Source organism: Dendrobates tinctorius, unplaced genomic scaffold (genome assembly GCF_039654945.1).
Source record: "Dendrobates tinctorius isolate UK_male_01 unplaced genomic scaffold, ASM3965494v1 ptg000038l, whole genome shotgun sequence".
Lineage (NCBI taxonomy): Eukaryota > Metazoa > Chordata > Amphibia > Anura > Dendrobatidae > Dendrobates > Dendrobates tinctorius.
The window spans coordinates 4,451,832-4,478,042 of NW_027361706.1; the positions used below are offsets into that span (position 1 = coordinate 4,451,832).

The 26,211-nt window shown below is 46.7% G+C and overlaps 1 protein-coding gene across 2 annotated transcripts in view; it reads left to right on the forward strand.

Moving 5' to 3' along the window:
* Positions 1 to 26,211, forward strand: part of IL17RD (interleukin 17 receptor D) — an 85,753-nt gene that overhangs the window by 39,123 nt on the left and 20,419 nt on the right. For both annotated transcript variants that reach the window (XM_073574129.1, XM_073574131.1), the window contains exons 2-8: positions 15,238 to 15,292; positions 17,750 to 17,869; positions 18,969 to 19,087; positions 20,841 to 20,961; positions 24,448 to 24,492; positions 24,584 to 24,735; positions 25,920 to 25,985. In XM_073574129.1, the coding sequence (XP_073430230.1) occupies positions 15,238 to 15,292; positions 17,750 to 17,869; positions 18,969 to 19,087; positions 20,841 to 20,961; positions 24,448 to 24,492; positions 24,584 to 24,735; positions 25,920 to 25,985 (678 nt within the window). The remainder of the gene's footprint in view (positions 1 to 15,237; positions 15,293 to 17,749; positions 17,870 to 18,968; positions 19,088 to 20,840; positions 20,962 to 24,447; positions 24,493 to 24,583; positions 24,736 to 25,919; positions 25,986 to 26,211) is intronic.

Below are 26,211 nucleotides of genomic sequence, written 5' to 3' on the forward strand. Positions count from 1 at the left end.
GCGCTCCTCCAATGCTTCAGTGGCAAACCTGTCCCTGCGCTCCTCCAATGCTTCAGTGGCAAAGCTGCCCCTGCGCTCCTCCAATGCTGCAGTGGCAAACCTGTCCCTGCGCTCCTCCAATGCTGCAGTGGCAAAGCTGCCCCTGCGCTCCTCCAATGCTTCAGTGGCAAAGCTGCCCCTGCGCTCCTCCAATGCTGCAGTGGCAAAGCTGCCCCTGCGCTCCTCTAATGCTGCAATGGCAAAGCTGCCCCTGTGCTCCTCTAATGCTGCAGTGGCAAAGCTGCCCCTGCGCTCCTCCAATGCTGCAGTGGCAAAGCTGCCCCTGCGCTCCTCCAATGCTGCAGTGGCAAAGCTGCCCCTGCTCTCCTCCAATGCTGCAGTGGCAAAGCTGCCCCAGCGCTCCTCTAATGCTGCAGTGGCAAAATTGCCCCTGCTACCAGCATGGGAGGACGACAGTCTGGGCCATCAGCGCAACAAAGCTAATGATCCGGACTGGCAGTCATTCAGGAATACACCCCAGCCAGCTGTAAACAGTGCGTCAGAGTAGGCTCCTAAAAATGTTGTGTGCCCCTATATAAATAGTTTTATTCCTTGCCCAAAACCACAAAAGTTGCCCCGCTATTAACAAATTTTGATTTTAGTAATTTTTTTTCCAAATTTTTTTTTTAATAAGCCTTACTTATTGAGCTTGAAGGGTTAAACTAGATCGCAGTAATCGGGGATCTTAACAGCGGTTTAGATTCTAAAGTGTTCTGAGAACTTTACAGTGTCTGACATGGATTATAATCGGGCCTCATGCGGCTGACACAGATTACCGGGGATAGCCGTCGTCTCGGCTCCGATTTTCCTTTTCTTTAAACCCAGCAACATCCATGGGAAACTACGGCGCAGGCGGCGGAATGGTTGCCATGCTCTCTGGGGTTTCCTCTACTTGGAAACACTTCCAAACTCTTTTCACACTAAAAACTAATTAGAAACCAAAATGTTGGCCCCCGAAACGCTGTGCTCAAATGGCATCAGCTGTCTCCCTCTTCTCAGGGAGAGAGAAATTCATCTATGAACTTTTAAGAAGCCTTTCTCTTACTTTTTGGTGTAAAATCCACTGTAGAAACTCGAGTACAGTACATTACAATGCCGTAATGATTCATCCGAAATCTTTGTACCGGTCCAAGTTCTGGTTTTCTGTTACAGAACTGCAAACCCCCTGCAGAGACCGAATGAAATAACACAATTCTGTTGACTCCGTTCTGTCAGCATGTTCTTGCCATCTAATCTGTGAGCAGCATGATGTAGAGACAGAGACTCTGATTCCAGCGATGTATCACTTACTGGGCTGCTTGCTATAGTTTTTGTAAAATCATTGTTTTATCACTAGAGGACTTCTGCCATGTAGAGCTCTGCATAACCCCACCCCCATCACTGATTGGCAGCTTTCTGCCTATGCGCAGTGTACAATTCAAGCTGCCAATCAGTGGTGTTGGCGGGGATATACAGAGCTCTGCATTTAGAGAACTGGTTAGATCTGCAATAGATAAAACAGTGATTTTATCAAATCTACAGCAAACGGCTCAGTAAGTGATATGTCAATGGAATCAGGGTCTCTAGCCCTACATCATGCTGTTCTCAAATGGGGTAGCAAAAACCTGTTGACAGATTTCCTTTAAGGAGGATCTGTCACTTGCCATGGTGTAAATGTCGCTGTTCTCATGAATCTGTCAGTCTTTATTCCTGTGCCTCACTGTTCCTGAGATATGCCCCCTCTTCTCTGGCTGTAAATCTAGTCTTTATAGCCAACTGGGCGTGAGCCACAAAAAACCTACCATAGAGAAGAGATGAGAACAGTGCCCACATGGCTAAAAAGACTAAAGTTAGTCCGGATTCTGGAGAACCACAGCATTTTACATATTTAAGGCAACGTCTCTCATTATGGAGAGTGACATGCCAGGCAGGGTATCAACACTTCTAGGCCATACAGTGCATCTCTGGGAAATTTAGGAAGGGGACTTAAACTCTAGTGCCACCTTGTGTAAGTAACAATCTTAAAAGTCAATATTGACTCTTTAATAAGCCTTGCCATGTGACCTAGGACAAAAGCCAAACCAGAATCTCAATTTGAAAACCGTGTTTTCGGCTTTTACCTCTCCTCAGTGCAAAGCAAGAACTCTGGTTTGGCTGTATGAGAGGCCTCTGGAGCATTGCCTGGCCTAGAAGTGTCCTTATCCTGGAATCATGTCACTCTCCACAAGGATGACGTTACCCCTTAAACCCCAGTCATTGTCCTCCCATACAGCCAAATCAGATCTCATGCTTTGCATTGAGGAGGGGTAACATCCAGAAACAAGTGTCTGCAAGTTGAGATTCTGGTTTGGTTTTTATCCTAAGTCATGTGACAAGGATCATTTAAAGCAGACCTGGGCAAAGTGCGGCCCTCAGGCCGCATCCGGCCCTCTGGCTGTCTCAGTCCGGCCCGTGGACCGGGACAGCCATGGGGCTGGAAACCTGAGGTCCACGGGCCGCACCATGCCCTCCCGCCCGCTGTCAGCATTGGTGGAGGAGGGACCTCCAGCCACTTCCTCCACCAATCAGCCTGTGACGTCATGTCATCGCCTCAGCTATGTACCGCCGGAGAGTCAGCGCTCTGGAGGCATAAGCAGGACGCCTGGGAACGGGACTAGGTGAGTATGTGGTGTTTTTGTTTTTTTTGTTTTTTTTCCATGTGTATGAATATGGGGGTGAACATGGGGGTGACGTGCAGCACGTGGGGATTCTATGGGGGTGACGTGCAGCACGTGGGGATTCTATGGGGGTGACGTGCAGCACGTGGGGATTCTATGGGGGTGACGTGCAGCACGTGGGGATTCTATGGGGGTGACGTGCAGCACGTGGGGATTCTATGGGGGTGACGTGCAGCACGTGGGGATTCTATGGGGGTGACGTGCAGCACGTGGGGATTCTATGGGGGTGACGTGCAGCACGTGGGGATTCTATGGGGGTGACGTGCAGCACGTGGGGATTCTATGGGGGTGACGTGCAGCACGTGGGGATTCTATGGGGGTGACGTGCAGCACGTGGGGATTCTATGGGGGTGACGTGCAGCACGTGGGGATTCTATGGGGGTGACGTGCAGCACGTGGGGATTCTATGGGGGTGACGTGCAGCACGTGGGGATTCTATGGAGGTGACGTGCAGCACGTGGGGATTCTATGGGGGTGACGTGCAGCACGTGGGGATTCTATGGGGGTGACGTGCAGCACGTGGGGATTCTATGGGGGTGACGTGCAGCACGTGGGGATTCTATGGGGGTGACGTGCAGCACGTGGGGATTCTATGGGGGTGACGTGCTGCACGTGGGGAGGCTATGGGAAGGCTGTATACTGTCATGCAATATGTGGGGAGGCTGTGAGGGGCTAAATCAGTAATATGGGGAGGCTGTGGGGGTCTCATGCAGTATATGGGAGGCTGTGTGGGGCCTCATTCAGTATGTGGAGAGACTGTAGGTCACATGCTGTATATAAGAAGGCTGTGTGGGGCTCATGCAGTATATGGGGAGGCTGTGTGGGGCTCATGCAGTATATGGGGAGGCTGTGTGGGGCCTCATTCAGTATGTGGAGAGACTGTAGGTCACATGCTGTATATAAGAAAGCTTTGTGGGGCTCGTGCAGTATATGGGGAGGCTGTGTGGGGCTCATGCAGTATATGGGGAGGCTGTGTGGGGCCTCATGTAGTACATGGGGAGGCTGTGTGGGGCTCATGCTGTATATAGGGAGACTGTGTGGGGCTCATGCCACATATAGGGGAGGCTGTGTGGGGCACATGCAGTGTATATAGGGAGGCTGTGTGGGGCTCATGAAGTATACAGGGAGGCTGTGTGGGGCTCATGCAGTATACAGGTAGGCTGTGTGGGGCTCATGCAGTATATAGGAAGGCTGTGTGGGGCTCATGCCGTGTATAAGGAGGCTGTGTGTGGCTCATGCCGTATATAGGGAGGCTGTGTGTGGCTCATGCCGTACATGGGGAGGCTGTGTGTGGCTCATACAGTCTATATAGGGAGGCTGTGTGGGGCTCATGCAGTGTGTAGGGAGGCTGTGTGGGGCTCATGCAGTATATAGGGAGGCTGTGTGGGGCTCATGCAGTATATAGGGAGGATGTGTAGGGCTCATACAGTGTATATAGGGAGGCTGTGCGGGGCTCATACAGTGTATATAGGGAGGCTGTGCGGGGCTCATACAGTGTATAGGAAGGCTGTGCAGGGCTCATACAGTGTATATAGGAAGGCTGTGTGGGGCTCATACAGTGTATATAGGAGGTGCTGTGCGGGGCTCATACAGTGTATGTAGGGAGGCTGTGTGTCGCTCATGCCGTATATGGGGAGGCTGTGTGGGGCTCATGCAGTCTATATAGGGAGGCTGTGTGGGGCTCATGCAGTGTGCAGGGAGGCTGTGTGGGCCTCATACAGTGTATATAGGGAGGCTGTGCGGGGCTCATACAGTGTATATAGGGAGGCTGTGCGGGGCTCATACAGTGTATATAGGGTGGCTGTGTGGGGCTCATACAGTGTATATAGGAAGGCTGTGCGGGGCTCATGCAGTGTGTAGGGAGGCTGTGCGGGGCTCATACAGTGTATATAGGGAGGCTGTGTGGGGCTCATGCAGTGTATATAGGGAGGCTGTGTGGGGCTCATGCAGTGTGTATAGGGAGGCTGTGCTTGGCTCATACAGTGTATATAGGGAGGCTGTGCGGGGCTCATACAGTGTATATAGGGAGGCTGTGCGGGGCTCATACAGTGTATATAGGGAGGCTGTGCGGGGCTCATACAGTGTGTATAGGGAGGCTGTGCGGGGCTCATACAGTGTGTATAGGGAGGCTGTGCTTGGCTCATACAGTGTATATAGGGAGGCTGTGCTTGGCTCATACAGTGTATATAGGGAGGCTGTGCGGGGCTCATACAGTGTATATAGGAGGTGCTGTGCGGGGCTCATACAGTGTATATAGGGTGGCTGTGTGGGGCTCATACAGTCTATATAGGAAGGCTGTGCAGGGCTCATACAGTGTATATAGGGAGGCTGTGCGGGGCTCATACAGTGTATATAGGGAGGCCGTGCAGGGCTCATACAGTGTATATAGGGAGGCCGTGCAGGGCTCATACAGTGTATATAGGAAGGCTGTGCGGGGCTCATACAGTGTATATAGGGATGCTGTGCGGGTCTCATATTGTGTATATAGGAAGGCTGTGCGGGGCTCATACAGTGTATATAGGGAGGCTGTGTGGGGCTCATACAGTGTATAGGAAGGCTGTGCAGGGCTCATACAGTGTATATAGGAAGGCTGTGCGGGGCTCATACAGTGTATATAGGAGGTGCTGTGCGGGGCTCATACAGTGTATATAGGGTGGCTGTGTGGGGCTCATACAGTCTATATAGGAAGGCTGTGTGGGGCTCATGCAGTGTATAGGAAGGCTGTGCGGGGCTCATACAGTGTATATAGGAAGGCTGTGCGGGGCTCATACAGTGTATATAGGAAGGCTGTGCGGGGCTCATACAGTGTATATAGGGAGGCTGTGCGGGGCTCATACAGTGTATGTAGGGAGGCTGTGCGGGGCTCATACAGTGTATGTAGGGAGGCTGTGTGTCGCTCATGCCGTATATGGGGAGGCTGTGTGGGGCTCATGCAGTCTATATAGGGAGGCTGTGTGGGGCTCATGCAGTGTGCAGGGAGGCTGTGTGGGCCTCATGCAGTGTGCAGGGAGGCTGTGTGGGCCTCATATAGTGTATATAGGGAGGCTGTGCGGGGCTCATACAGTGTATATAGGAAGGCTGTGCGGGGCTCATACAGTGTGTAGGGAGGCTGTGCGGGGCTCATACAGTGTATATAGGGAGGCTGTGTGGGGCTCATGCAGTGTATATAGGGAGGCTGTGTGGGGCTCATGCAGTGTGTATAGGGAGGCTGTGCTTGGCTCATACAGTGTATATAGGGAGGCTGTGCGGGGCTCATACAGTGTATATAGGGAGGCTGTGCGGGGCTCATACAGTGTATATAGGGAGGCTGTGCGGGGCTCATACAGTGTATATAGGGAGGCTGTGCGGGGCTCATACAGTGTATATAGGGAGGCTGTGTGGGGCTCATGCAGTGTATATAGGGAGGCTGTGTGGGGCTCATACAGTGTATATAGGGAGCTGTGCGGGGCTCATACAGTGTATAGGGAGGCTGTGTCGGGCTCATGCTGTATATAGGGAGGCTGTGCGGGGCTCATACAGTGTATATAGGGAGGCTGTGTGGGGTTCATGCAGTGTATATAGGGAGGCTGTGTGGGGCTCATGCAGTGTGTATAGGGAGGCTGTGCGGGGCTCATACAGTGTATATAGGGAGGCTGTGCGGGGCTCATACAGTGTATATAGGGAGGCTGTGCGGGGCTCATACAGTGTATATAGGGAGGCTGTGTGGGGCTCATGCAGTGCGTATAGGGAGGCTGTGCTTGGCTCATACAGTGTATATAGGGAGGCTGTGCGGGGCTCATACAGTGTATATAGGGAGGCTGTGCGGGGCTCATACAGTGTATATAGGGAGGCTGTGCGGGGCTCATACAGTGTATATAGGGAGGCTGTGTGGGGCACATACAGTGTATATAGGGAGGCTGTGTGGGGCACATACAGTGTATATAGGGAGGCTGTGTGGGGCTCATGAAGTCCGTATAGGGAGGCTGTGCGGGGCTCATACAGTGTATATAGGGAGGCTGTGCGGGGCTCATACAGTGTATATAGGGAGGCTGTGCGGGGCTCATACAGTGTATATAGGGTGGCTGTGCGGGGCTCATACAGTGTATATAGGGTGGCTGTGCGCGGCACATACAGTGTATATAGGGAGGCTGTGTGGGGCTCATGCCGTATATGGGGAGGCTGTGTGGGACTCATGCAGTGTGTATAGGGAGGCTGTGCTTGGCTCATGCAGTGTGTATAGGGAGGCTGTGCGGGGCTCATACAGTGTATATAGGGTGGCTGTGCGGTGCACATACAGTGTATATAGGGAGGCTGTGTGGGGCTCATGCCGTATATGGGGAGGCTGTGTGGTGCTCATGCCGCATATGTAGTAGGCGCTGTGAGACTCATGCCGCATATGGGGGAGGCTGTGTGAGACTCATGCTGTATATAAGGGTCTGTGGGGGGGTTTAAAGACATATGGGGGGGTGTCAGCATACTTAATTCTGCTCAATTTTAAGTGATAAAATTAATATTAATAAATTAATATTGAGCAGCATTAATTTCAACCTATTGGCTCGGCCCTCCACAACAGTCATGGCCTCTCATGTGGCCCCTTGGGAAAATTAATTGCCCACCCCTGATTTTAAAGGTGGTAAGTTATAGGTCCCATTTAAGGCATTAAGTGAAAAAAAATTATCTACGCGGGAATTTGGATCTTTGATTTCTTTATGTATTAAAATATTAGAAAACCTAACTGAATATTTAAAATAAAGTTTGTAAAACCTTTTTAACAATGGGAACTTGAATGGTATTTTCAATCATTCACATCTAAATGTTCTAAAATAAGGGTTTCAAGCGTGCCTGGGGGCTTTTATGGCAGGAAAGGGCAGCTATTGGCTCTCTATGTATTATGAGGAAGGCAAGAAAACAATAGATAAGTTGAAGTAAAGTCTTGCCTGGACATAGCCCTAAGGTGAGATGTTTGAGCCTGCTACAGTCAAAGGTTTAGGATGTCAAAACAAATGCATCTGGTCACATCAGAATGTGACGCTGTGTACAGTAAAGCACCACTTCCCAATGGCTTGTAAACTGCCTTTGAACTTTGTGTAAACTTTCTGAAACACTTAAGGTGTTGCTGCAGGTGTTCACTGGTGTGGAGACCAAAAGCTATTTATTAGGCAATAAAGCCAGAGGGGCTCTGAGACCATTGTTAGGCGAGATAGCAGTCATATCCCCTCTGTACATGAAAGGGAACGGGAAAAACGTAATTGTCTCAGATTGCTGGTGTGGGCTCCATTCTTCTCACAGTATGGTCAGATAATAAATTTGCAACCTATGTTCATTACTTGATGTCCCATCCTGTAACGATGCACTATTCTTACTGTTTAATAGGGTGTTTCTGCAGACTGAGCTTCCGTGAGATAATCAGTAGGTTAGAATTTAGCATAATGGTGGCCATATGCTGTAGGTAGCTGTCTGCCATTGAATAATTTAAATGAAAGCTATTTTTCCCAACCTCTCCATACACATGCACACTTTGCCTTTGCAAAAATGTATGTAGTTCCTCTTTCCTCCCGCTTGCCTCCCTCTTGGCTCTCGCTTGCCTCCCTCTTGGCTCTCGCTTGCCTCCCTCTTGGCTCTCGCTTGCCTCCCTCTTGGCTCTCGCTTGCCTCCCTCTTGGCTCTCGCTTGCCTCCCTCTTGGCTCTCGCTTGCCTCCCTCTTGGCTCTCGCTTGCCTCCCTCTTGGCTCTCGCTTGCCTCCCTCTTGGCTCTCGCTTGCCTCCCTCTTGGCTACATCTGGCACATCTTATCCCATGTGAGAACACAAGATTCAGACATGTTGAGATTTCACATGCTCGACCATCCTTATCAACATCTGTCATTTGAGACGAGTCAGGGCAGCCTTAAAAACAATAGTCGGCTTGTCCTTCCAAAATGGCTGGATGTGTCCAAAATCCATCCATTGTGTCCATTCACTCGTCTTTGACCTTTACATGGATTTCAGTGTGGATTCCTTCCTTGATGCTACCTTGACGTCCGTCCACATCCTGGACATGATAATGAAGTTTCCGCAGCTCTGTTTATCAAATATTACCACCTGAGGAACAATGGAGCTAGTCCTTTTCCTCGTCTACTGCAAAGCTGCAGCAGAGCTACAAGTCTAGCCTTGGGTTTCTGCTGCGGATCAAATAGTAAAGGCACGTGTAAGATTTGCAGTATTAGCAGTAAGGACTATGGGACTGTATGTTGTGTACCCACCACTGCCCTGTGCGCGTGCCCTTGGACCCATTAAGTTCTGCCTACATACCGCAGAGCACCTTATCACCATGTATGTTAAAATTTACATACATCCCTACTGAGGAAATGAAGACCAGAAGTCCTTCATCAGAGACAGACACTAACTGACGTAAAGGAGCAGACACATCAGGGATTTATTACGAAAACCCACTTGAAGGGGATCATTCTTTTTTTTTTTCTTCTTCTAAAGGATATAAAAGATTAAAAAGAATCAGGTGTTAGAGTGGAAAAAGTGAAGTGCACCTTATTTAGGGTTCCCGTATGCCTAACTTTAGTGTGCCGCAGACTCACACGTGGGCTTGAAATGCGTTGCTGGGGTTTTGTGGCTTATGTTTGTTTTTTGTTTTTATGGATGAAACCTCCTTTAAAAATTCATTTAAAAAAATCCTCTAATTATAGATGTATAGCACTCAAGCCCCTATATGTACAGGCACCTATAAGGCCACCGTGCACAATAGAGTAATGTCAGCCAAACTCGCTATTATCGGAAGGCTTAGCTGGAAGCCTGTGTATGGGGTCACCCGACTCTTCTCTGACCGAAGATGGCCAAGACGGGACCACTGATGTTCTGTGGTCCCATCTGGCCTAGATCCAACCCTCCCCCCCCCACTTCTCCCCAAAAAAACTGGACGGGGTCATTGACTATGTCCAGCCTCCAATAGGTGTATACATTAAAAAAGATGCACGACAGAGCGCACAGTGACTCCGTCTCCACCATTATAGTCCATGGCCCCATGGGCGTCAATAACTTGGGACATTGACATGAATTTTGACCTCGTAGATGTCTTTCCCACTGACACACTACTCCGCACTGCCCCGATACGAGAATTTTGCCGTAATGAAACATTTGCAGGCAGCCCGTTACCACAATACCTCCATCATGCAAATTCTTACAGTTCAAAGGTGCCAACAGTAGAAAATACCAGTGGTAAAATTTTGTGATCCTTGGCTATACAGAATTTGCAGTTCCATTGCAAATGGCTCCTTAGTGAGGACTCTAAATGCATGGACTGCTCGCTGCCGTCCTGACCCGAAGTTGACGACTGCATGCAGACTACATGAAGCTGTCACGCTCGGTTCGGGAGAGCCGGCGGCCAGTCCGTGCATTGCCGTTCAATTTCGGTCCTAATGACTTCTCCCTAATAGTAAGTGTGTCATTGTTGCCCACGGTATTTCTAAAGAGTGTAGGAACAAATGACAGTCTAATGTGTATGAGGGCTTCAGGACTCGACTCCAGTGGCACATATTGGGGGAGAGATGGGTTGGCAATTCAGCCGGAGGTCCATGGTACTGTGTTACGCTGAGCGTACACATCTGGTAACTGTCGGCTGAAGTTTAATTCAGCAGAAGACTAAAACTCCCGAGTCCCCATACACATGAGCGCTCATTTCGCCGTGGAGAGCAAGTGTTTTCAATGGAGAGAGACAGAAAAAAAGACTGCGCCATACAGGTCTGGCAGTGGCTAATTTTCTTGTACTAAATAAATGGGTCTATTCTGACCTCATCTACTCCTTTTGCAGAGTTCCATGAATCTGCTGAATGGCATACCTGGCAGATTTCTCAGATTACAGTAGTAGGAGATTGAAGACTGTCTGTCTCCTTCTAACTTTTTTTTTTACTTCTTCTCCGCCTTTCTGAAGATTATGACTATAAGCCGCTTAAATGTGACACTAAGCAAGACAAGTGTTTTCCCATGCTGGCACGCACACGAAGATGTCAGAGTTTGTTTTCCCTTTTTGAAGTCGCGCCCCGTGCACTGGCCCTTGTTACCTGCACCTGTGTGCGGCATTGTGCCGATGAGAACCCGTGATAACATCTGTATGTCGTGGCGATGGCTTCCTTTGCACGCACATAGGATGAACGCACGGCGTGTTTGTTTAGACATTTCTCATCTTGAGCAGCCTTGGAATTTATCACTCTTTCCATGCTGCAAGGGAATGTAGATTCCAGAGTGACGAGGGCCAGTCCAGACCTGAAGTGGTTAATTTTTCTTTTTTTTCCCCCTCCCCTTTTCACGAAATCTCCTTGTCACGCAGGCAAGTTATCGTGCCAAGACCGCACGACTTACCTTAAGTACACAAGTACTCAAGACGCCAAATGTCATCCTTGTGCTTCATATTAGCACGACACTGAATTGGCGTTAATATAACCGGTCTCTAATAGCTTGTATAAGGTGTATGCATAAAGTGACGGTGTGGTCTAACTCCTGGCATCCCCAGAAATCAACGGGGCTGGGTCATCCACATTGTTTACCCAGGTACAGCTCCATACATACAGGTGTGGCTGGGCCATGTACTGCGGCTGGGCCATGTACTGCGGCTGGGCCATGTACTGCGGCTGGGGCATGTACTGCGGCTGGGCCACGTACTGCGGCTGGGCCACGTACTGCGGCTGGGCCACGTACTGCGGCTGGGCCACGTACTGCGGCTGGGCCACGTACTGCGGCTGGGCCATGTACTGCGGCTGGGCCACGTACTGCGGCTGGGCCACGTACTGCGGCCGGGCCACGTACTGCGGCCGGGCCACGTACTGCGGCCGGGCCACGTACTGCGGCCGGGCCACGTACTGCGGCCGGGCCACGTACTGCGGCCGGGCCACGTACTGCGGCCGGGCCACGTACTGCGGCCGGGCCACGTACTGCGGCCGGGCCACGTACTGCGGCCTGCCACGTACTGCGGCCGGGCCACGTACTGCGGCCGGGCCACGTACTGCGGCCGGGCCACGTACTGCGGCTGTGTCCACTCCACTTGAATAAAACTGAGCTGCACTTCCTGCATGGGTATTTTATGGAGGGTCGCAACTGCTTGTCGAAACTCAACAACCATACCAATGAATTACTTTATCTAAAATGATGTATGCAGTGGCATAGTGTGGGGAAAAAGGGGGCGGTGTCACAGTGGCGGTTGCCCTGTGCACAAAATTCTTATAAATCACACAGGTGTCAGTATTACTTTTTTTAGGGTGGCAGCATTACTTTTGTTAGGAGGAATAATACTTGCCTTTCCCCGCGGGTAAGCAATCCAGACTATGCCACTAGATGAATGGATATTTATATGTAAGCATTTATTTTAGCTGAGTTTTCCGTTTCTGGCTTTATTTGTCCTTCCCAGGTCAAGCGCTGCGATCTGATTAAGTTACTGTCTACAGCGCTGACATGACATCGACAGCACTGCAGCCAATCGGTGAGCTCAGTGGCTCTGACAGAGTAGATGACACAAGCTGTTGAGTTCACTGTTTGGCTGCAGACAATAAAAACATACTAGGTACAGTGGTGGAGACTCTGCGCCGGACCCAGGGAGGGTGAGTGAAGCACAGTATGTTTTAGTGAAAAACAAACATAGAAACTGGAGTTGGGGATTTGGGGAAAACCCTTTTAATATGTGACTGTGTGGCAAAGAATTTCACCTGCTAGAAAGTGATGTACCGTATTTCCTTTCCCCCCGTCGGGCTGTTGACAGCTGGGGCCAGTGATGTTTGGATTATATCATCCTATGACTTTGTAGTCATTCGATATCTCCGGCTACTGAAAGGTGCTTTATCTATGGGGTATGAGGGTGTAAATCATCTGTCAATTCAGAGATCGTGTGCCTCAAAGCTCGGTCCTGCACTCATCGCCTACCTTTAATTCATTGTATAAGTCAACGTTTTCTTCTATGTTATAACATTTGTTTTCCAAAGGAAAAGTGAATTTTTCTTGTAAAGTGGATTTTACTATTCAACAAATTTGCGAAAAATATACAGCAAGTGGAAACTTTTGGCCCCAAGTAAAACTTTTTGGCTCATTGTACGGGAACAAACTGCATATTTATTAGACATTATTAGATTGTAATTTATCATTATACATTATATTACATTGGGAAGGCCTTCAAGAAACGTCTAAAAAGATAGACCCAAGGCGACTTTGCCCAGCCTGCTGTAGCTGAAGTGCTGCTTTTGAGTAGCGGCACCTCCGTACGAGGGTTACCTGTTATTGTCGCTCATTCCCATTCATGTGAAGTAGAAAGAATTGTGTAGTTTGTAGTCCCATAAAATAAGTTCAGGTGGGATCCTGCTGCAGGGACCACCTGCAATCAGCGGTGATCAGTGGAGGAATTCAGCAGCAACTATTCAATTCTCCTGCAGCGCCACCACAGGGGAAATAAAAAATTGCATGTTTGGTTGCCTTTCGAATCAGTGACCTATCCATGTAAAGGATGTAATGTCCTTTAGAAATGCAGATGCCATTTGTAGCCACTAAAAAGAATAGTTTAATTTAAACTCCTAACCTCCATTGATTCTGGGACAGTTTTTTTCTATATCTTCTGTGCCCCTCTTTTCCAAAGTTATGGTCCCAATTTCCCCTTTAACAACTGGGCGTAGACCGTAGAACTTCTTTTCCATGCGTGCAGCCGTGTTGTGATAGGCCAGCGTCAAAGGAGAAAAAAAAAGCAAACGCCCACTGGGAGGTTCTGTTGTATACGCCCAGTTGGTTAAAGGAAAAATTTGCACCATTATTCCGGAGGGGGTCTAACTTTGGAATGGCGTGGAACCGAAGGAAAAGAGATCCAAAATCAATGGAGGTCATCGGTTTGAATAAAAAAAAAAATCCAGTAGAAAGTCTTGGGCACAGTCAGAGGACCGTATAAATCAGAGGAGCAAGATCCGGAATGAATCTTCCTAGACATGAGGACACTCCTAGGCGACTGTTTTCGTGTTAGAGGACACTAGAGGAAGTTTCTGTTATATGGTGAAGCAGATGGCTCCACACTAATATCGCCCCGGGCACATACGCCTATACAGATCCTGTAGATAAAGCTGACCAAAAGCTTTTTTTTTTTTTTTTTTTTTTTTTGGGTTTTGTGTGTTTAGCCTGTATATAATAGGTGGCTTGTAACCTCTCTGTATACAAAATGTTCACAGAGAACAATCACATCCTTGTTGTGGCTTTTCCTTGCGGTCCTTTATGTCTTTTATATCCTACCAGATAGGAGGAAGAAAGAAGAGAAGCGGTCGTTTTGTACAATGACACAAAACTTTTGGACAACATTTATTTATAACTTTTTAAAAACTTTTTTCAGTCTTCCTTTGCAAAATGTGTTTGTATATATTTTAAAATGTATATTGAATGAGTCCAGTTGGTATTAATTAAGCTCGGCTCCTCTCTGAAGATTGTGACTGAGCAGTAAAGCTGGCGTATGTACTAATGAGGCACTAAAAGATTACGGGGGTCATGTACTTAAATTTGCTATATGGTGTGGCCAGTGCGCCTTACGCTTCATGGCAAACAGATGAGTACACGCTGTTTAGTACCCCCCTCTCCCCCATCGATCTCTATAAACCAAGTAACAGCAGCCCTCTCCTCGGTGATCTGGGCCTTGCATATATAAATAATATGGTTTCTCATTCATTTAAAGGGTTATTCTCATCTTCGAAGATGGATATTGAGGCGTAGAGCTTGTAAAAACCATCGCTTTTGCAATTTACTGCTGATTCAAATTTGCAGCCATTCTTTTGTTTACAGGTCGTTGCCTGGGAGACCGACCACCGCTGCCGTCTCTCTTGTTAGTCATCTTTGAGAGCACTGTTTTGAAGCTGGTCAGGATTCCTGGAGCGCGCCGTTACCGCCAAATGCCAGCCAGCTCCAAACTGTATAGAAAAGAGCTTGTAAGCACTGTGCAGGTTCTGCTGTCTAGCAGTGGTGGTCGGTCTCCAAGATGATAAACTGTAAACAGACCAAAAAAAGTTGCCTAAACTTGTGTATATGTAATGTAAGTGCGGTAATATGCTCACCAATCGTCGTGTTGCCAGTTTCCAGCGTCTCTCCGGTCCTCTTCTGGGTCATGTGACTGCTGTTCCAACTTGCTGGCTTACATCGGCGTCTATGTGGACACCAGAAGTCACATTTACAATGTAAGTCTATGGGGCCTCGTTCTGACTCTCCATGTAAAGGCTCGTGCTGACTACCGTAAAAAATGTTCCCGAGAGTGATCTCCGAGAGAATCGGTCCAACTGCGCTGATCAGAGTCAGTTGAGAGAAAACTGGCCCGACCTCAAACTCTGCTAGCTCACACTTTGAGCCTAGTGAGATTCGGCAAGTCGGTATAGAAGTCATGTGACCCAGAAGAGGACCGGAGCGGTGCTGGAAACTGGAGAAGATACTGATCGCTGAATAGATGAACACACTCCATGGTTTAGGCAATGCAAAGTTTGGATTTAATGATAGTGCATGGTATGCAAAAATATCGTTATTCTCTTTTCTCCATAGGGTGCATCTGTAAATAAGAACAATGGACAACCCAGTGTCACATTCCGATACGACAGTAAGTGTTGCATGCAAAATTTGGAAGTGGAGTTACCGTAACCTATAAATAAATGTTCTTTAAAATTGCCACCTCTCCCTTTAATTCCAATCAGGTAAGCGGCCATTGGTGGATGGTATGAATTAGCGAAAGGGAGCCATGTGTCCCCCATTGTTTTGATAGTTGGGGGTCCCGTCGGTTGGATCCTCATCTATCGGGCATCTGTGGCATATTTCTTTGATTTGCCTTAAATACTCAGGATGTGGATTCGTCTTTACTCTTTCAGCAATAGGATAGGCTCATAAATGGTTTACGGGTTTGTTGGCACAAGCATCATATATACCACGTGCAAGGAAGTTTTCCCACCAGCTGCCAAAGGTGGCGTTTCTGTGACCCTACCCCCGTCTCGTAAAATGATAATGAGATAGAAAAATGAAAAGTGGATGTTTTACGGACCATATGTGACAGTGTGCATGAGCAGCTGTAGTAGATATGCCTCACCCCCAGGAATGGGAGATCACACCACAAACATATGGAATGTGGTAAAATCAGCCATATTGTACAATACAGATTATTATTATTTTCTCTTTTTTTCTTGTTGGGATATGGAGTTACTAAATTGTGCATAAGGGGACATATAGGCCAGTTGCATGCATCTTGTTTTGGACCGAGGAGAACATACTGACCAAAGGGGCTTCTGACTTGAACTTGACAGCCTCAGTCATATACAGTCATGGCCAAAAGTGTTGACACCTTTGAAATTGTTCCAGAAAATGAAGTATTTCTCACAAAAAATTTATTGCAATTGCACACGTTTTGTTATTACACGTTTATTTCCTTTGTGCGTACTGTAGCAACACAACCCCCCCCCCCCTGAAATAAAAGGTAATTTCACACAGAAACCCCAAAATGGGCCAGACTAACTTAATATTTGATTGAACACCCTTTGGAATAAAAAACTGCAATTAATCGATTCCTATAACCATCAGCAAGCTTCTTGCACCTCTCAACTGGAATTTTGGACCACTCTTCCTTTGCAAACTGCTCCAGGTCTCTCATGTGAAGGCGCCTTCTCCCCACAGCAATTTTAAGGTCTCTCCACAGATGTTAATTGGGATTTAGATCCCGACTCATTGCTGGCCACTTAAGAACTTTCCAGCACTTTGTTTCCATCCTTTTCTGGGGGCTTCTTAAAGCATGTCATGCTGGAAGACCATTGACCTAGGATCCAAACCCAGATTTCTGACACTGGACACTACATTGCAACCCAAAATCTGTTAGCAATCTTCAGATTCCATGATGAGCAAAACAACCCGAAAACATCTTTGAACCTTTACCATGTTTAACTGTATGTACTATGTTCTTTTCTTTGTAGGCCTCATTCTGTTTTTGGTAAACAGTAGAATAATATGGTTTACCAAAAAGCTCTAACTTGGTCTCCTCTGTCCACAAGATGCTTTCCCAGAAGGATTTTGGTTTACTCACATTCATTTTAGCAAACTGCAGTCTCACTTTATGTCTCTGTGTCAGCAGTGGGTTTCTCCTGGGTTTCCTGCTATAGCGTTTTATTTCATTCAAATGTCGACGGATAGTTCACACTGACACTGATGCACCCTGAGCCTGCACGACAGCTGGAATTTCTTTGGTACTTAATTGGTGCTGCTTATCCACCATCCGGACTATCCTGTGTTGTAAACTTTCATCAATTTTTCAATGCCGTCCACGTCCAGTACCATGGATTGTAAACTTGATTATGATTATGTTACCGTACCGTGGACAAAGAAACATCAAGATCTCTGATGGTGATAGACTTCTAACCTTGAGATTGTTGATATTTTTCAACAATTTTGGTTCTCAAGTCCTCAGACAGTTCTCTTCTCCTCTATCTGTTCTCCATGCTTAGTGTGGCACCCTCAGGCCCACAATGCAAAGATTGAGTCGACATCTCCACTTTTTATCTGGTTTCAGATGTTATTTTCATATTGCCCACACCTGTTACTTGCCACAGGCGAGTTTGAAGAAGCATCACATGCTTGAAACAATGCTTACCCATAATTTTGGAAGGTTGCCAACAATTTTGTCCCACCCATTTTTGAGTTTTAGTGTAAAATTATGTCCAATATGCTGTGTTTTTTTTTTTGTTTTTTTTTTTTATATATATGTTCCAATACTCACAAAGGAAATAAACGTGCGTATAACTAAACGTGTAATTGCAATCATTTTCTGAGAGAAATGCTTAATTTTCTGGAGCTATTTCAAAGGTGCCAAAACTCTTGGCCATGACTGTATGAGATACTCAACTTTGGAGTCAGTAGAACTGTGGCTCGTCTATATATCGCAGTCCGAAACAAAGATGTGTGAAGCCGGCCTTTGTAAGGAAAGTGCATCAGAAATCTTGTTTTCTAGAATTTAATACGGGTTTTGTTAAATGCAAGCATACATAGCAAATCAGACAAGTAATCATTTTTTTCCTATCAGACTGCACCATTAATTCTGGAGGGAAGCACCTGATTGCCGATATGCAGAATATAACCATCAGTCAATACGCGTGCAACGACCAGGTGGCCATATCAGTTATGTGGACACCCAGCGCTACAGGTAGGTCCAAGGGTCATACATATGTGTGTGTGTATATACCTTGTGGTGGCCACTATCGGAGGACTGAGTATCTCCACTATTAAACATTTAGAGCCACCTCCGAGTTCAGGTGATCAACGGCAGTGCCGAGTGTTGGAACCCAACCGATCAGACATTTATGACCTATCTTAAGGATACGTCATCACTGATAAAGAAGTGGACAACGTCATTAATTTATCAATGACTCATCACATCTTTGCCCGATTTGATCCTGCACTGATATATAACTGTCTCTGTTGTTTTCCTTGCCCACCAAAATGCCGGAGCCGCAGTCTGTTTGCTCCCATATTTTATGTACACAGCACTCGGGGCTCATTCAGGTGAGCTGATGATCTTGATCGATCATCTCAATTCCTGATTATCGGCCTGTGTAATTGTGGCGGTGATCACCCTACAATTAAGCAAAATGCTTGTTCGTTACGTGATTGAAGTGTTCGTGCTGGCATTAATATCATTATTCCCGGCAGCACATCATTGCGACAGTATTCTGTGCGCACAGAACGAGCGTTTTAAAGATCATCCTGCGCACTTAGAATTTGGGTCAAACAGGCGACCTGTCGGTTGTTGGTCGTGGTCGACCTACCCTTAATGTGTGTGCAGCCGTCAGCTGATGTGAAGCCAGATCTTAGAGAGATGCAAACTTCTGGATTTCGTGGTCTGCCTGATCAAACAGCAGTTCCGCGACCAAGAGCCAAGCTGGAATTGTTGAATGTCGTCCAAGACGTAGCACAATCTATACCTTGGGAGCAGAATGGCAGACCTGCCCAAAGCTCCGTCTGACATTGTTCACGGCGCAGGGAGGGACTGCGTCGCGCTAAAGTAAGAGTGTGAACCAAACTTTATGAAATGTAAAAACTTTGGCCAAGTTTAGGGTTTGTCTGTTACTTTCCAACATGGGGATAATAAACAGTCGCAGCTCTGGCAAAACTCTGTGTTTGGTCATCAGCAGTGAACTCATCTGTAACAACTGTTATATACTTTATGCATTCAAGCAAATAATAAAAAAAAGAAAATCTTTTGTTTGAAGGAAAGGGAAAAAGTGAGCGTTTGTATTTTCCAGGCATCGAATATCTGAAAGGTTTTCGCATTATTCTGGAGGAGCTGAAATCCGAGGGGCGAATGTGTCAGCAGATGGTGCTCAAGGACCCGAAGCAGCTGAATTCCAGTTTTAGAAAAGTTGTACGTGAAGTAAAACCCTTCCCCATCATTTATCTGAGTGTGTTGTATGCTGATTGAAACGTGGGATTAATACTGTAACCAAACGAGTATTTATAAACCGAAAGTTACATGAGAACAGTCAGCAAGTAGGGAGTGCTGTTGATGGATCTTGTACTGGTGCACTAGATATGTATCAAGTAGATGGTGTAGCAGAGCGACTGGGTGGTGGTTCTGCTTGCCTCATTATCCTGCTTGTTGATATATGTGCTGACCAATGCAAGTATTAAAGGGATTGTCCTGAAAAAGCAAGTTATAAGCGATCCACAGGGTAGGTGATATCTTATTGAATGGCAAGTGTCCAACTGCTGGATACCGATCGGCATAACAGGAATCCTTTATCCGCGTTAGAATGGAGCCTGGTGCGCATGCTCGACCTCGCTTTATTTAGCCCGGTGCGCATGCTCGACCTTGCTTTATTTAGCCCGGTGCAAATGGTCGACCTGTACTTTATTTAGCCCGGTGCGCATGCTCGACCCCGCTTTATTTAGCCCGGTGCGCATGCTCGACCTCGCTTTATTTAGCCCGGTGCGCATGCTCGACCTCGCTTTATTTAGCCCAATGCGCATGCTCGACCTCGCTTTATTTAGCCCGATGCGCATGCTCGACCTCGCTTTATTTAGCCCGATGCGCATGCTCGACCTCACTTTATTTAACCCAATGCGCATGCTCGACCTCGCTTTATTTAGCCCGGTGCGCATGCTCGACCTTGCTTTATTTAGCCCGGTGCAAATGGTCGACCTGTACTTTATTTAGCCCGGTGCGCATGCTCGACCCCGCTTTATTTAGCCCGGTGCGCATGCTCGACCTCGCTTTATTTAGCCCGGTGCGCATGCTCGACCTCGCTTTATTTAGCCTGGTGCGCATGCTCGACCTCGCTTTATTTAGCCCGGTGCGCATGCTCGACCTCGCTTTATTTAGCCCGGTGCAAATGGTCGACCTGTACTTTATTTAGCCCGGTGCGCATGCTTGACCTCGCTTTATTTAGCCCGGTGCAAATGGTCGACCTCGCTTTATTTGGCTCAGTTCGCATGGGTGACCTCGCTTTATTTAGCCCAGTGTGCATGCTTGACCTGCTTTTTGCAGCAGCCAGGTAGAGAATGAACGAAGCTGTGATCGAGCATGCTCACCGGCGCTCCATTCAGCGGATCGGTCCTGGCCCCGGGTGGTCAGACCCCCACCAATCAGTCACAACTTTCCTTTGATAACTTGTGTTGACTGGGAAAGCCCTGGGGAAACTGTCATGTTGAAATTCGTATATGACCTGGAGGCCGGATGTTGTAGAGCAGGAGGAGCTGATCAGACTTTATGGACGTTTTATGGGAAAAGTTTCAGTAAAACTTTTGTTTTTTTATTAATTGAAATCCCTGGTGTTTGTATACATGAGTCCGGTGGGCGGTCCTATCCTGTGACTGTGCCAGCAGTGATGGCTGTCAATCACTAGAACCGCCCACTGGACTTATGTATACAAACACCAAGGATTTTAATGTGTAAAGTACTGAATATATTCCAACTAATCTACACATCGTTCTGCTCAGCTCCTACTCCATACCATGCTGTCCACAGATCGGACGCCACGTGCAACGTAAAAAGCAAATAGGACGACCATGTAACATCTTCTAATGATATTCTATCTGGAATGAATATTATGGTCTTAATAATGATGAGCCTTTAATTTTTTTTTTTTTTTTGTCTGAATCCCCTTTTTTCTGCACAGGTTATGGAGACTCAGCCATTTATGAACCTGAAGTTTGAAACCGATTATTTTGTGAAAATTGTCCCCTTTCCTTCCATCAAAAATGAGAGTAACTACCATCCGTTCTTCTTCAGAACGCGCAGTAAGTTTCCTCCTTACTGACAGATCTCCTCCAGAGTCTTCTATTGGCCGATCACTGAGCGGGGGTGCGAGAGGTCCGATACTCCCCCCATCCAATATTGATGGTCACCTCTTCTAAAGATGGGTGATCAGAATTAAAGTTCCAGAAAACCCCATTAAACACAATACAGGTGATGGCATTGTATGGGGGCAGCTACCGGTATTTTCATGGAGGTTTTTTTTTTTTAGAAATGTTTTTGCTCCTTCCCAGTGGCCCATTAGCTCTACCCCACAGCCCACAAGCAGGATGGTATACATGGACTGGCCGGTCGGCTGTAATTCATGCCAACAAAATGAATGCTAAATGCACATGAAATTCGACTTTCCTATAGAAGTACTTCATTAGAACGGGAACCTACCATTTACATTTAGTTTTTAGCTGTTTTACATACTTAAACATGCGGCCGATCAGTAGGGGTCCGGGTTGTGACACCCCCACTCAAAACACAGCTCTGATGACTGAGCGTGTGCACAGGGCGATGTACAGTGGGTGCAAAAAGCATTCACACCCCTTTAAATTTTTCACTCTGTTTCTTTGCGGCCATTTAGTAAATTCAAAAAAGTTCATTTCTGTTCTCATTAATGTACACTCTACACCCCATCTTGACAGAAAGAGGAAAAAAAAATAAAAAAAAAAAATATATATATATATATATATACACACAGTATGTATTTATTTCCAGGCTGTTTCCACCCTTTTTTTTTTTTTTTTTTTTTTTTTACTACTTCTGTACAAGCCATCCCTAACCTTTTTTTTTTTTTTTTTTTTTTTTTTTTTTCTAAAGCCTATAATGTATATAGTTTTCTGACAGCAGGTGGCAGCATTGTTCACAAACTCTATCTCTTGTTTGCAATGTGTTGGGTTGAGAGGGAAGGGACCAAAACGATCACAAGATTAAACCCTATGTGCTCCAGCAAGAATGCTCAATACGAGAAAAAGTGCTTCTATTGCCTGTCAGGTTATTGCATCTGAAAAATGAAAGCTTTTTTTTGTCCCCAGGCAGTTTCTCTTTTAGCCCACCTTCATGAACTGGGTCCCTTGACATTCACTCATTTAGGTCCCATTCATCCGTCCGTCTGACTTTCTATGTTGGTTTTGTACCTGTGCTCATTTTTCAGTTTTGTTTTTGTTTTTTTTAAGGACCAAATTCGCCTATTCAAGTGAAAGAATCCGTAAAAAAAAAGCTGATCTTCCCATCCTTTTATTTCTAGGATTTCCCTATTGGACTAAAGCTCATACAATACTATGTGCCGCCATATGTAGCCTACAGTGTGTAAGGAAAGTATTCAGACCCCTTTCAATTTTTCACTCTGTTTCATTGTAGCCATTTGGTAAATACAAAAAAGTTCTTTTTTTTTTTCTCATTAATGTACACTCTGCACCCCATCTTGACTGAAAAAAAACAGAAATGTAGATATTTTGCAAATTTAGTAAAGATAAACTGATATCATATGGACATAAGTATTCAGACCCTTTGCTCAGACACTCATATTTAAGTCACATGTTGTCCATTTCCTTGTGATCCTCCTTGAGATGGCTCTACTCCGGTCCAGCTGTGTTTAATTAAACTGATAGAACTAGATTTGTAAAGGCGCACACCTGTCTATATAAGACCTCACAGCTCACAGTGCATGTCAGACCAAATGAGAATCATGAGATCAAAGGAACTGGCCAAGGAGCTCAGAGACAGAATTGTGGCACGACACAGATCTGGCCAAGGTTACAAAGAATTTCTGCAGTACTCAAGGTTCCTAAGAGCACAGTGGCCTCCATAATCCTTAAATGGAAGAAGCATGGGACCACCAGAAGTCTTCCTAGACCTGGCCGTCCAGCCAAACTGAACAATCCTGGGAAAAGAGCCTTGGTGAGAGAGGTACAGAAGAACCCCAAGATCACTGTGGCAGAGCTCCACAGATGCAGTAGGGAGATGGGAGAAATGTTCCACAAAGTCAACTGTCACTGCAGCCCTCCACCAGTCGGGCCTTTATGGCAGAGTGGCCCAACGGAAGCCTCTCCTCAGTGCCAGACATATGAAAGCCCGCATAGAGTTTGCTAAAAAAAAAAAAACACATGAAGGACTCCTGTACTATGAGAAATAAGATTCTCTGGTCTTATGTGGCGAAGATAGAACTTTTTGGTGATAATTCTAAGCGGTATGTGTGGAAAAAAAAATCAGGCACTGCTCATCACCTGCCCAATACAATCCCAACAGTGAAACATGGTGGTGGCAGCATTATGCTAAGGGGGTGCTTTTCAGCGACAGGGACAGGACGACTGGTTGCAATTGAAGGAAACATGAATGTGGCCAAGTACAGAGATATCCTGGATGAAAACCTCTTCCAGAGTGCTCTGAACCTCAGACTTGGCCGAAGGTTCACCTTCCAACAAGACAATGACCCTAAGCACACAGCTAAAATAACAAAGGAGTGGCTACAGAACAACTCTGTGACCATTCTTGACTGACCCAGCCAGAGCCCTGACCTAAACCCAGTTGATCATCTCTGGAGAGACCTGAAAATGGCTGTCCACCAACATTCACCATTCAACCTGATGGAATTGGAGAGGATCCGCAAGGAAGAATGGCAGAGGATCCCCAAATCCAGAGGTGAAAAATTTGTTTCATCATTCCCAAGAAGACTCATGGCTGTACTAGCTCAAAAGGTGCATCTACTCAATACTGAGCAAAGGGTCTGAATACTTATGACCAGGTGATATTTTAGTTTTTATTTTTTAATAAATTTGCAAAAATTTCTGCATTTCTGTTTTTTTCAGTCAAGATGGGGTGCAGAGTGCACATTAATGAGAAAAAAATGAACTTTTTTAAATTCATCAAATGGCTGCAATGTAACAAAGAGTGAAAAATTTAAAGGGGTCTGAATACTTTCCAAACCCACTGTATGTGTATGGGGAAATCTAGAGAGCCTTTATATAAGGTATATGGGCTCCTTAGAAGGAAAGTGACCGAATCCCAATACATTTTAAGAATGTAAATGAGCATAAAATCTGCAAGTGGAAGAGTTCTATAAACATGTCGTGTGTTCACAATACAAAATGGGACAGACTCCAGTACCGAGACTTTAGTATTTGCAGTTGGAAAACTTAACGTTGCGACTGTTTGCAGGATTAGGAGAAGTGAGACGGAGACTTCAGGTCTCTGGGAGGATTCTGTTACTTCAGACACAGCAGCCTCGCACCTCTTTACAGGAAACGCCGCAGTTAACTCTTACACTTATACACTGAACATACTAGGAACGGCTGGATGAAGCTTTAATGCAGGAGTATTGAACACTGCAGCCAACCTCTCTCCGTGTTCTGCAGCTAGAAGCCTCGCCAGATTCATGGCATCTTACAACTAATTTCTAGGGACTAGTTTGCCATATAACGCAGGGCCAATGTGTAATAGCAGGAGCTGATCTCCTCCATTACTGACCATCATTCTCTTTACAGCGTGTGAGAGTCTGCTGCAACCGGACAATTTAACCTGCCGACCATGTAAGTCATCTCAGGAGTCTGTAACCCATTAATAAAAATCATCTTTTTGTAATCTAGGAGACCTTTTAACTCCTCTTCTCTCGTCCCCTAGACTGGAAGCCAAAAAGCGTGAATGTCACCCAGCAAGGCGTTAACATGCAGGTCTCCTTCGACCACGCGCCCCATAACTTCGGTTTTAACGCCTATTACGTAAACTACAGGATGAAACACGATGCATCCTTTAAACAGAAGATCTGCCGACAGGTAGGTTTCTTATATTGCGGCACTATCCATTGTCTTTTTCCACATTTCCCTTTTTTTTTTTTTCTCTTTTTATTCTGTGATTGTTTGGGCTGCAGCAGTTCTTCTCACTTGGTTTTTAGTATTGCATCCTCCTCCTTGTTGTGAGACAGTTAACCGGCCAGAAAGGAAGTTGGATGAAGTGCAGCAAAAGTTCTGGGCTCCTTGCCGAGATTCCTTACTGCCGGAGTTATCATCACTGTCTTGTGTGTGTTGGATCTTGGCGCTATTTGCACAGTGAAATGCTCGAGGGCATTGCTAGGACGCTTTCCAATCTGCGTCAGCGGCATATGAGGTTTTCTGCCCCCCGGTCGGCCTACGGGCGGTCCTGTGAAACGAGCATGCCATACCAACGTTTTAGATTTAGAAAGTTGAAGATACCAAGCGCTCTTTCCTCCATGTTTATGGCTGTAAGCACAAAGTGGGAAGTGTTTGTGGTGCTTCCTCGTTCCAACCCCCTGCCCGTTCCTCGTTCCGCCGACCCCCTGCCCGTTCCTCGCTCCGCCGACCCCCTGCCCGTTCCTCGCTCCGCCGACCCCCTGCCCGTTCCTCGCTCCGCCGACCCCCTGCCCGTTCCTCGCTCCGCCGACCCCCTGCCCGTTCCTCGCTCCGCCGACCCCCTGCCCGTTCCTCGCCCCGCCGACCCCCTGCCCGTTCCTCGCCCCGCCGACCCCCTCCTCGCCCCGCCGACCCCCTGCCCGTTCCTCGCCCCCGCCCCTGAGGAATCTTTTCCACATTCTGCCAATCCAAAAGCTGAAAGGAGAACGTCTAAGTAAACCTTGGTTGACCGCATCAGGGGAAATTATAATTTGATGGAGAGATCTCTGTACCAGTCACAGACAGGAGTGGATCCATAATGTGTCTTTATTGAACACAAGCTAATGATTTTTAATTGTAAGTCTGCGTTCACATAGTGTTAAGCCCTTTACCGCTGCAGTCTGTGCAGAGAAACGATGGAAAAAATCACTTCATTTTGAGAGAGAGCAACTGTTTCATATGCAGGACTGTGCGGTTTTGCAGGTGAAACAGCTGTTTTTTTGCAAAATGAAGTGAGTTTGCAGGGAACCATTAGAAAGACTGGGCTAAAAGCTGCAGCATGACCGATGGGTGTGAACGCAGACTTACACAATTGTCAATGATTCTTCCAGGTTCAAAACAGCGACTACACAAACTGTCTCCTGCAGAACGTGTCGCCCGGGGATTATGTCATTGAGGTAATGTCATTTTTTTTATTTCTGTTACTTTTGTGCCGGGAACATGTGCAGACAGACAATATGAAGCCATCTTGGCGCATCACTAGATCCGTCTTGGCGTATGCGCACACAGGGTATATATACGCTGCAGATTCTCTGGGTGGAAAATCTCCTGTGTATTGCAATAGTTGTTGTTGTGTAGGAACTTTTCCCGAATCTCATTCCCCAAACTGCATAACTTTTACCT